The sequence below is a fragment of the Brassica napus genome, chromosome C7 (assembly GCF_020379485.1).
Source record: "Brassica napus cultivar Da-Ae chromosome C7, Da-Ae, whole genome shotgun sequence".
Taxonomy (NCBI): Eukaryota; Viridiplantae; Streptophyta; class Magnoliopsida; order Brassicales; family Brassicaceae; genus Brassica; species Brassica napus.
The window spans coordinates 815,298-827,041 of NC_063450.1; the positions used below are offsets into that span (position 1 = coordinate 815,298).

The window sequence follows — 11,744 nt, forward strand, 5'->3', positions numbered from 1 at the left end:
ATCAATTATAAGCCCATTAAAGGTCGGAGTCGGAAACGCCCAAAAAAGAAACGGTTTTGTGGATGTGACGGTGGCAAACGGCCACGAGTTTTGTCGTTTCGAGGAGCATAGAGACCACGCGCGTGAGAGAGCGCGTTTGTGTGTTGCTAATCGCTTTTTTTTTTTGTTGAGCCTTTCTCCGAAAGCAGTCTCACTACGGCAACACACTACCCTACGCTCCCTTCTCCCCACCATCAAGCATTAAAGTCTCTCTCTCTCTCTCTCTCTCTCTCTCTCTATCACACTCTGATACCTTCGCCGGAGAAGCTCTCGTTCCTTCTCTCTTTCTCAAACCTAGTTCTTAACGTTCGACTCTGCTTCCCATCTCCACCCGCATTTGGTGGATCTGTGAAAATCGCGTTAAACCTCTCTCGAACCTAGGGTTTTGTGTTGGGGGAAGAAATCAATGTCTGTGAAGCTTTGAGGAAGTTTATGGTTAGTCGTCTGAGATTCTGCTTCGTTTTGGTTCTTTGAAAGATGCGGAACGTTAGTTGCTGACGAATAGTGGTTGTAGAGTATCTATAAAGATGCGGAACTTTGCGATGCTTGTGCTGCTACTTCTCCTCCTTCATTCTCTCGCCTCGTTTCCCGTGTGCTTTGGTATGAACTAGTTAGTATACAGCCGATATATTTCCCCTTTCAATGTCTGAAGCGCGATTGAGAAAGGATAGCTAAGTTTTTTTTCTTTATTTAGATATTTGTTTATTTGGATATATTTTAGGATTTAGGAGCTACCTTTATTATTACTGTATGTATAAACTAAGCAAAAGGTTTCATTAAGTTTTGAATCTGTGATTGTGAAGCGTAATAGTGACGATAACTTCACACCTTTTGTGCCTTATTTGCCACCACTCACTCAGATAGATAGACCCCTTTACTTTCTCTCTTCTGAGTATCTCTTGAAAACACTCTCTTGGCAAACAATGTATCTAGTATTTAACGTAGGCTTGACATGTATATATATAGAAATAAAATTGAATGTGGATGACTTATCAGCTTGCTCTATCACTTGCAGCTAGGCTCTTTCCTATGAGCTTTCCGTTTTCCCGGTCAAAATCTCATCAAATGCGTTTTTTTCATCCTCATCTTGCTCCTCCTGCATCTTCACCAGGTCAGCAAGGGAATCCCTTTTTAGCCACGTAGTCGGGACAAGTGTTCTAGTGCAATTACTCTATGTTTTTTTTCTTTTCTTTCTTTCTTTTCTCAGCTTTTCCCCCCAACCCAAGTCACATTCCAACACCAAGACACAGCGCTCGTCATCACCAGCATCGTCGTTGGCATTTAAGACGCAACGTGACTGCAGCTCCACCTCCTTCAAATGGTAATCCTTTTGCTAGTTGTTTATTGCTTTGACTTCAATCGATAGATAATAAGTACTAATTACTCCTTTATGTGTGTTTCTTCTATGTTCTTTTTGATAGATTGTCAGCAGACATGCGTGGAGCCTCTTACTTCAACTCCCTTTGGTTCACCTTGTGGTTGTGTTTTCCCCATGAAAGTTCAGCTTCTTCTAACTGTCGCTCCTTTTTCTATTTTCCCCGTGACCAGCGAGTTAGAAATTGAGGTTGCTGCTGGAACATACTTGGAACAAAGCCAAGTGAACATTATGGGTGCCAGTGCCGACAGTGAAAACCAAGGAAAAACAGTGGTGGATTTTAACCTTGTTCCACTTGGGGAAAAATTCGACAATACTACGGCCACCCTTATCTATCAAAGGTTCCGGCACAAGAAAGTGCCTCTAAATGAGTCTGTTTTTGGTGATTATGAGGTTACACACATAAGTTATCCAGGTGAACTTATTTCCTTTGTAATACAAGTTTCTACCCTTTCTTTTGTTTTCCATTCTGTTTGAACTTATCAACTTCGGCTTCAGGTATTCCTTCTTCTTCACCATATGGAGACATTGTGGAGGGTGTTCCAAGTGCAAGTACTGATGGGCTTCCAGTCACTGCAAACGTTGCCAACAAAAGCCAGGGAATAGGTTTCAGAACGATTGCAATCATTGTCTTGTCAGGTTTCGTGCTCGCTCTTGTTTTGTCTGGAGCTATATTTATAGTCAGGAAATGGAATAAAGTTGGCAAGTCATCGACTGCTGTTGGTCCTGGATTGCCTCCATCGATGAACAAAAGGCTTGGTAAAATTTCTCCCTCTCGACTTTGTAACAGCTACTTGCTCTTGCAGCTTTATACGACAGGGTGAACTACCTGCATGAATCTGTTTCTGAATGTTTACACACCTTGCAGGTGCTAGATCTATTTCTTCCAGTAGCGCCAGAAGCTCGGGATCAGATTCATTGATGTCGTCGATGGCTACATGTGCTTTATCCGTGAAGACCTTCACACTTTCCGAGCTCCAGAAGGCAACTGATAAATTCAGTGCCAAGAGGGTTTTGGGAGAGGGAGGATTTGGTCGTGTTTATCATGGCAGCATGGAAGATGGAACCGAGATTGCAGTTAAACTGCTAACTAGGGACAATCAGAATCGAGACCGTGAATTTATTGCAGAAGTCGAAATGCTAAGCCGTTTGCACCACCGCAATCTTGTGAAGCTGATTGGAATATGCATTGAAGGCCGTACACGTTGCTTGATATACGAGCTCGTCCACAATGGAAGTGTTGAGTCCCACTTACACGGTGACATTCTCTATCCTCTGCACTTTTTAGTAACCATATTTCCCAACTACATCTGTCACTTCTCGTTGTATCACCTTTTAAAGCCTGGTTTCCCTGGTGTTTACAAAACAGAAGGAACGCTTGACTGGGATGCACGGTTGAAGATTGCACTCGGAGCAGCGAGAGGACTGGCCTATCTCCATGAAGATTCAAATCCCCGAGTAATCCACAGGGATTTCAAGGCCAGCAATGTTCTCTTACAAGATGACTTTACACCAAAGGTCTCAGACTTTGGACTGGCCAGAGAAGCAACCGAAGGAAGTGAACATATTTCCACTCGTGTCATGGGGACCTTTGGGTAAAGCTTCTTGCTACTTGTCTTGCTGTGGATACCTGATCTCGTGCTTATTTGATGTATACAGATACTCTGATTAAGCTTGAGCTTACATTGGTTATAATTGCAGGTATGTGGCCCCTGAGTATGCAATGACAGGGCATCTCCTTGTGAAAAGCGATGTCTATAGTTACGGTGTGGTTCTACTCGAGCTTCTCACCGGAAGAAAACCGGTAGACATGTCTCAACCTTCAGGAGAAGAAAACCTTGTGACGTGGGCGAGACCTTTACTAGCAAACAGAGAGGGGCTGGAGCAACTGGTGGACCCCAGATTGGCTGGAACCTACGACTTTGATGACATGGCGAAAGTGGCTGCGATTGCCTCCATGTGCGTCCACCAAGAGGTCTCACACAGACCGTTCATGGGTGAAGTGGTGCAGGCACTGAAACTTATATACAACGATGCAGATGAGACCTGTGGGGACTATTGCAGCCAGAAGGAGTCATCAGTACCGGAATCTGCAGGCGATCTGGCTTTCTCGGATAGCAGCTGGTGGAACTTGACACCTCGGTTAAGGTATGGTCAAGCGTCTACGTTTATAACCATGGATTATAGCTCAAGACCGCTTGAGGAGATGGAGAACCGGCCTCACTCTGTCTCTAGCATTCCTAGAGAAGGAGGCCTGTATCTACCAAACAGGTCAGGTCCGTTAAGGCCAGTTCGAACTAGAAGAAACTTTTTCAGATTGAGAGGAAGCATGAGCGAACATGGTGGACCATCATCATCTAGACATCTCTGGTCCGGGAATGGCGACTGGTTCTAAGAAACCTGAAATGTACAGTGAAGAAAAGGGCTCACAACTCTTGAGCTGCTTGGTTAGGTTTGGTCTAATCCAGTTTGGTTCGGTTCATCAGGCTGGGTAAAGACATTCCGGTTAGAAGTTTCTTTTTTTTTTGTTTTTTTCACTTTTCACATCTTAAGCAAATAGATTTAATTGTTTGTTTTTGCGAGGATGCAAAAGCAACAGCACAGAGAGGTTTGGTTTGTTTTGTATGTTGAAGGACGTCTGTATCTATTTCTCTATTTTCTTCTTCCCCTACAAAAAATCTTCTTATTGTTTTTTAGTGAAGTTAGTGTAAGCCTTTTTTGTTTTTATTAACATTTGAAAGTTTAATTTTAGTTTCTATGGATTTTGTTGTTTATTTCGATCAAGAACAGATGCCAAGCCTTGCTCCGTATCCTCCCTCCCTCCTTATCTTCTTCAACTTTTTGTTCGAGTCAACATTATTATCTAGCTTGACAAAGCTACTATGCCATTCTTGTTTCTTCCTGTCGTAAATGGAAGTTTCTCACTTTCTCCATCCACTTCTCCCAAATATGTGTATCTCTTTTGTATGGGCGCTCGGTGTGTCTAATCGGGGTCAAATTCGGGTTTGGTTTTTGGGATCACAGTCTTTAGCCAAATTCAAGTATTATAAAAGTTTGGTTCAGTTTCAGTTTGGATTTACTCGGATTTGGTTAGGATCTAGTAAATCATGTGAAAATAGTCGCATCCAAAAAAAATTCTAGGTTTGGTTATACAACGGTTTTAAGTAACAAAAAATGGTTCTACTCTAAATATATTCACTTAATTTGAATGAGTTACTTAAAGACTTTGTCGATGACCGAAATCATTAAACTAAAACAGGGACTTGATAGTAGAAGAACTCATGCAAACTAATCATAACTATTAATGATAACTCATATACAAAAAAGACTAGGTAACAATTAAAAAAACAAAACTCATATGTAACCATAACGATCACAACTCATTTATGAAAATACTATGCTAACTAAAAAGAAGAACAAACTTAAGTATACATTATAATGAGCTAACAACAAATCATATACTTGTAAAAGAAACCGAAGTTTCTATAATATAACAAAGTATAAGAGAGATTCTCTTAGAGAGAGAAGAAATAATTCTATATCAGAATCTCTGTGATTAAGATCACTATAAAATTAAGGAAAAGGAACTTTACTTTTATTATTAGAAATAGAAATCTGAACATGTTTTAACATCACAACAACAAGGGATTAAATAGAAAATGAAATATTACAAGTGAACACTTGCATCCCTTCATTGTATCTCTTCAATGCATCTTTTCAATTGAAGAGTTGTGTTATTACGAATGAAGAGTTGTGTCTATTTCTCTTTAGAACTCTTAAATAAAAATAATAAACTAAAAATCATAACCCTTAACACATGCACCCCTTGGTTAAACTCAATTACAACCAACGCTTCCACTTAATTGTGTTTCTATCTAACTCCAAACTCTTTGTATTTTGCTTCAAACCCTTCATTCTTCTTGCTTTGTACTTAATTGAATTTCCATATGCATCCCTCTTGATACGATATATCCACTTCCAATTGTTGCTACTTTTCTTCTCGAGCTTTTCTACATGTTTCCATGTTGTGTTCGTATCTATCATCTTTACTTCATCACTTATAGCATTTCTCCATGCCTTGATTTCAAATGCTTCATCATAAGATTTTAGTTACTTGAACCAAATCTTCACACTGCACCATTTGTGCCATTTGTGGCTTAATTTTTATTGATATCTTCTTGTAAATTTAGATTCATCATCTTCTGGAAGTGTCACGTCTCTTGACATCTCCACCTTTTCATTTTGTAAAATCATCTCTTCTTCATGAGTGATTTTTTTACTTACTGCGGAATCATTCCACTTTACTGGAATTTTTTTTTGAACCATTTGTATTTCTATAATCTTTTTCCCCTTAGGATCTGAGATTATGCATTGCTTGTTTACGAACAAAACATGATATCCACGAGATATCATTTGCAAAAATCTAAGCAAAATTTTTTGCTAATCCATGAACTAGAAAGACGTCCTTCATCACTCTTTTTCCTTTGTTAGTCATGATACTGATATTTCCTTTCCCGGCTGTCATTACGACTTCTCCATTTCAAACTTTGATTGGAACTTTAATGCTTCTGTCTAATCTTGTGAAGTTTTTCACTTCCTTCGTCAAATGGTTTCTGCAGCCACTATCCACTAACCAAACATCTTCGTCCTTGATTTTCTCTTGACTCTTCACTTGCACTAAATAGCATGTAATCTTCATCATCTTCATCCTTAATACCCATCTCTGCTCGTTCATATTTCTTCGAACGCAATCTATTGAGAAATGTCCAACTTTTCCACAGTTGTAACATTCTTTATGGTACCTTGAACCTCTTTGCTGATCAGCCATGTTTTGTTTCTTCCAACAGCTAGCTTCTGTGTGGTTGTTTCTCTTACAAAATCCACACCACCTTTTTTCCATATTTTGGCTTATAACCAAAACTTCTTCCTTTTTGCCGAACATTAAAAGCGCATTCCGCCATGTTTTCACTTCGGTTTTCACACGTTTTTTTGGTGTGCCTTCAGAGTTTCTATTAACTCTATTACCGACAATGAAGTCAAATATTTTGTTTGCTCCATCACAACCAAAATGTTGTCAAATCTTTCTGGGAGAGATATGAAAATTTTCTGGACAATCTGATAGTCCAACTTCTCTTTACCATGAACCCTCAGTTGATTTCCTAAATCAATTAATTTGTCAATAAAAACTGTAATGTTATCACCTTCATTCATCTTCAAGTTTTCAGACTCCCTTCTTAACGATTGCAGTTTGATCAATCATACTTGTGGAGTTCCTTGGAATTCAGATTTCAAACCATCCCACGCTTCCTTTGAAGTAACCGATGGTGCTATGCGAGAGAATACCTTATCAGACACAACAGCTTGAAGAATTTGTAGTGCCATCATATCTTGTGATGATGCTTCTTCCCACTGATTTCTCAATTGCAACATTATAGGAGTTTCTTCTGTTTGTGCCGGTTGGTTTGGTCTTCATTCTCCAACTATCCACAATTCTCGAGTTTTTGAAAATTATTATTTTAATTCGCCAGAAATCATACTTGTCCCCATCAAATATGAGAATCACTTGTTGCATTGTTCCTTCCATCATTTCCAATTTTTTTCTTAAATTCTTTTTTTTGAAAATAATGTACTTACTTCTTTTTGTGCTTTAGTTGGCCCTTGAATCAATAAGGTTCCAATACCATGTAAAAGAAACTAAAGTTTCTATAATAGAACAAAGTATAATAGTTTCTCTTAAAGAGAGAATAAATAATTCTATATCACAATCTTTGTCATTGTGATCACTACAAACTTAAGGAAAAAAAAACTTCACTTTTATTATTAGAAATAGAAATCTGACCATGTTTTACATCACAACAACAAGAGATTAAATAGAAAATGAAACATTACGAGTGAACAATTGCATCTCTTCATTGTATCTATTCAATGCATCTTTTCAATGGAGAGTTGTGCTATTACAAATGAAAAGTTGTGTCTATTTCTCTTTAGAACTTTTAAATAAAACTGCTAAACTAAAAATCACAACCCTTAACACAAGCACCCCTTAGTTAAACTCAATTACAACCAACAATACTAACACGAAACACAAATCCAATCCCACTATATTTTAAATGAGAAGTCATTTAAGTGACTTTTGTTTATGTGTCGTTCATAGGTGAAATTTTAAAGAATTGTTAAAATTTGATTAGATGTTATATTCGCCTACGCACGAGTTTGCATTAGTAATTTAGTTTAATTTTGTGATACTTAAATATATGTATGATTAGTTTATATTTATTAAATGATGATTTTTATGTTTTTCTATAAAATTGTACCTTTTAAAACAGTTACTTCTTACCTTTTTTATATATTTATAAATTTATAAATTACGTTTAGAAATGTATTTATCTTGTTTATAAAAAATATTTTTTTTATATTTTTGATATTGTATAGATTTTTTGATTCATGTAAGTTTTTAATAAACTTTAATATTTTAATCATATAATTTATTTTAATGACATAAACGATTAAGCTATTTTCATAATATTTAAATTCTATTTATATTCATATTTTTTTACAGTTAATGTGTGATTGCTATATATATATATTTGTGATAGTACATAGTCGGAGAGGACATATCTTTGGAAATACTCAACCTCAACTACCACTTAATCTTTATAAATGTGTGTTTCCAATAAAATAAAAATAATAATCATAGTAAAGAAATATTATGATTCCAAAAGGATATGATGAGCTGGCAAATGTTGGTTGACATGAACTAACATGTGGATATGATATTTCGTAATAGCAAGGTGATAAATCTTTTTTCATATATTGAAGATTTAATACTATAAAAGCATATCAAATATTAAACATATAAGGAAATGAATAAAGAAAAAAAAATTTTAATGATGTTGAAAGAACAAACACAATTTTGGTAAAAATCTACTCAAAATTGGAATGGTGTATACAAAATTATTATAAATAGAGGTTTATTTCTTGAAAATTTATATAACAATCATAAGATAAAATAAGAGAGAAAAAGTAGAACAAAGTTTGATTTTTTTGGATCTAAGAATGGCAAAATGGAGTGCGATGGTAGTAATGATAATGATGGTGACGATCGTTATGGTGGTCACCGTAGAATCAGACCCATCAGATGATTATCTAAAATGTTATCTCAGTTGTGCTTTACCATGTGATGATCATGATGTTGATTGTTTAAACCTTTGTAAAAGGAAATGTAGTGGCATAATCTCTCATCAGGGTCCAGGAGAACCTCCTGCTCATAATTTCCGACGGTACAAATCCTTCTACTCCTTTCATTTACAATTCTAAATTTATGAATTATTGTTTCATACAATAAATTCTAAACTCATATATGTTTGGTTTGCACAAATAGAACTTCACGTGGAATGGCATATGTGGAAGTTCGCGGAAGGAAAGAATGATAAGAGATGTATTCGTGGAAAAAAATGTTCATTTTTACCATTTAATCTTATTTCCAAAATTAAATAAAATAGTGATAAAACAAACATTGTAATATCTATTTACATGTCTGTTTATTAAAATTAATTACTAAACCTAAATATTAAGATCTATTTATTTATTATCTCAAATATAATGATAAATCACTGCTTAAATCACTGAATTATTTGGTATTTATTAAGATTAATAATAAAGCCTAAAATCCAGACAATATGACAAATTAACAAAATCACTTCCTAAATAATAGTATATATATAAAATTAAATTTGCACTATATAGATGATATTAGTAAAAATGGTTAATTCTAACCTCAACCACTTTTCGTCTTGACTTTTCCTACCTGAATTTCGATACCATGCTTATTTCATCCCAAACCAATATTTATATTAAATAAACTACATGAACTATCAAATTCAAACCGAAATCAACTCTGACCAAAATAATATTGGTGAACGTAAAATCCCAAGAACCTAAAATATTTAAAATTCAAAAATAAAACTAAATCCCTAAAAATAAAAATAAAACCCGAGAAAGAACTATAAATACCTGAAGCTCAAAACTATAGTTGAAACCTCGAGAAACATAAAAATAAACTTAAAAAGATAGATTTCAAATGACTAGAAAATTTAAATATATTAAGTACCAAAATATACCCAAAATATACCAGAAAATCACGGAAAAAATCCAAAGACTTAAAATATACCTAGATACCAAAATATAAGTAATACATTAGACTATTCATTTATTGATAGATTAAAATAGCCATATGTGAACCTATTTCATGTACTCTCGAATTTTTGGGTAGCGTTTATGTTATGGTTTCTAACCAAAAAGTGATCATATACCCGAATAATAATAATAATAATAATAATAATAATAATAATAATAATATATATTATATATTTTGTGTTTCATAATTTTTTTCATTTTCGGAATTTCAAATATAGTTTTGGTTTTTTGGATATATATTTAAATATTGGGTATTTATTGTTTGTCACAGACTTTCAGGTATATTTTGGTACTAACTTTTTAGTGTTTTTAGTTATTCAAATATATATATATTTATATATATATATATATATATATTAAATGGTTGACCAATGTTAAATTGATTTTGGTTTGAATTTGATAGTTTAAATAGTCCATTTGAAAGTTTATGATGAAATCAACACAATATCAAAGTTTAAATAAGAAAAAGTACGACAAGAATTATTGAGGTTAGAATTGACCCTTATACCTGAATGAAAACATAATATATGCACGAATATTAGGGATTGATTTGCTTTGCCGCTCAATCTTCCTCTGTTCTATAATGATATAAAAATGTGTATATGTTTCCAATTTCTTAAGTAGGTTTTTAGAAACAAATATAGAAGATATGTCACTAGTTAATAAATATTGGAAGTGAATATATATGCACATATCTTTTTACTGTAAGTTATAATCCAGTAAACAAATATGTACAATCTTTCTGAAGAAATTATTAGTCTCTTCCTTCACTCACCAAAAAACTTTGTGTCTTCTCCGGTGACCGGCGCGTGACAACTTCATTAGCATCACCGCTGGTCACACTTTCTTTTGATTCTCCCTAGGTTATGCTGTGGTTTTCTATTTTTCAATTTAATAATGGTTTCAGGCTTTACCTTCCTGGTTGGTCCGTGAGAGCTTGTTGGGTTTTTAGTCGCATCTCGTCTGGTTTTCCATCTTTGTGTATGCCGGAGTCTCCGGGGTTCTAGTGGTTTTTTATTCGACTATGGTTGTGTTCGGCTTTGGATACTCAGAGGTGTTTCCAGATCTAGATCTGATGGTTCAATAGCTCGTCTGGCCGGTCCTTGCTTTGGGTTTTGTTTGTTGAGGTAACGACTGGTTGAAGTTATGGTGATGGAGAAGCTCGGAGGGTGCACCTGGTTGTGTCTTTTCTGATCTTCATCTTCAAGATTTTGGTTTAGATCGGACTTCTTTTGTGTTAGTAAAGATGATTGAGATTCGTACTGTTGTTGTTTACAATTGTGAGTACTTGTTTGATCGATGGGTGTATTTACGATTCTATGCTCGTATGAGTTGCTTTTGTGAAGTTGTATTGGTTGTTCTGTGATTGATTTGCTTCAGTTGTGGCTGCTGGTGTCAGGCCTATATGTTTAGTGGTTTGCGGTGGATGTTCTTTGACGGTTCAGATGTGGAATCTTCATGTGTATGGGTTTGGTCAGGCAGCTTCCCAAGCGAGGTTTCAGAGGTTTCATGGTTCTTCTTTCCGGTTACAGCTCATTATCGCTGGTATTTGGATGAAATTTAGAAAGCTCATAGGCCTTGTTTGGGTTTAAGCTTATGTGGAGTGGCTCTTGTATTGGTGTTTTATCAAGTTTTTCATCCGGTCTTTGTTGAAGATCCATTTGGGTTCATTTGTGCTACGATATGGTCACCGGCTCGCCGCTGCGCAAACTTTGAGGATCCACCACCTTTTTGTCTTGGTTCTTTAGATAATAACCTCTTTCAGGTCCACTACAATGATCTATGAAGTTTCTACGACCTGCTTCTAACCGTCTTATTGGACACGTTCGTTTACAATCATCAAATCCACTTCATATCTTATGTTTCAGCTATTGGCTTATGTTTTGTATTTCTTTTCATCCTTTCTTTTTAGTCTAGATAATCTTATGGCTTTGAAAAGATTTTGATCTTTGCGGCTTTTGGCTCCATAAAGAAAGTATTTTTTGCCGGTGTATAGATGTACAATTGTATTTCACTTATTTCAATATAATTTTTCAGATGACAAAAAAGGAAGAAATTATTAGTCAATAAATCAAAACTAAATGCACAATAAAATATTGCATATGGTTATTTTTAACAAAATGAATAGATTTAT

General features: G+C 35.3%; 1 protein-coding gene across 1 annotated transcript; it reads left to right on the forward strand.

Moving 5' to 3' along the window:
• Window positions 1–206: 206 nt before the first annotated feature.
• LOC106387349 (receptor-like serine/threonine-protein kinase ALE2) lies at window positions 207–4,188 on the forward strand. Its single transcript, XM_013827187.3, has 9 exons — window positions 207–474; window positions 554–639; window positions 1,055–1,150; window positions 1,247–1,360; window positions 1,461–1,829; window positions 1,913–2,173; window positions 2,283–2,672; window positions 2,784–3,009; window positions 3,116–4,188. Exons 2-9 carry the CDS (start codon window positions 567–569, stop codon window positions 3,807–3,809), a joined length of 2,223 nt encoding a protein of 740 aa, XP_013682641.1. The 5' UTR covers window positions 207–474; window positions 554–566; the 3' UTR covers window positions 3,810–4,188.
• The last annotated feature ends 7,556 nt before the right edge of the window (window positions 4,189–11,744 follow it).

Excerpts from the sequence above, each read along its gene's own strand:
- LOC106387349 (XM_013827187.3), top strand. The coding sequence starts at position 567 with ATGCGGAACTTTGCGATGCTTGTGCTGCTACTTCTCCTCCTTCATTCT. Across the intron at positions 1,830-1,912 it reads TACACACATAAGTTATCCAG|GTATTCCTTCTTCTTCACCA; the intron begins GTGAACTTATTT and ends CTTCGGCTTCAG. Across the intron at positions 2,673-2,783 it reads TGTTGAGTCCCACTTACACG|AAGGAACGCTTGACTGGGAT; the intron begins GTGACATTCTCT and ends TTTACAAAACAG.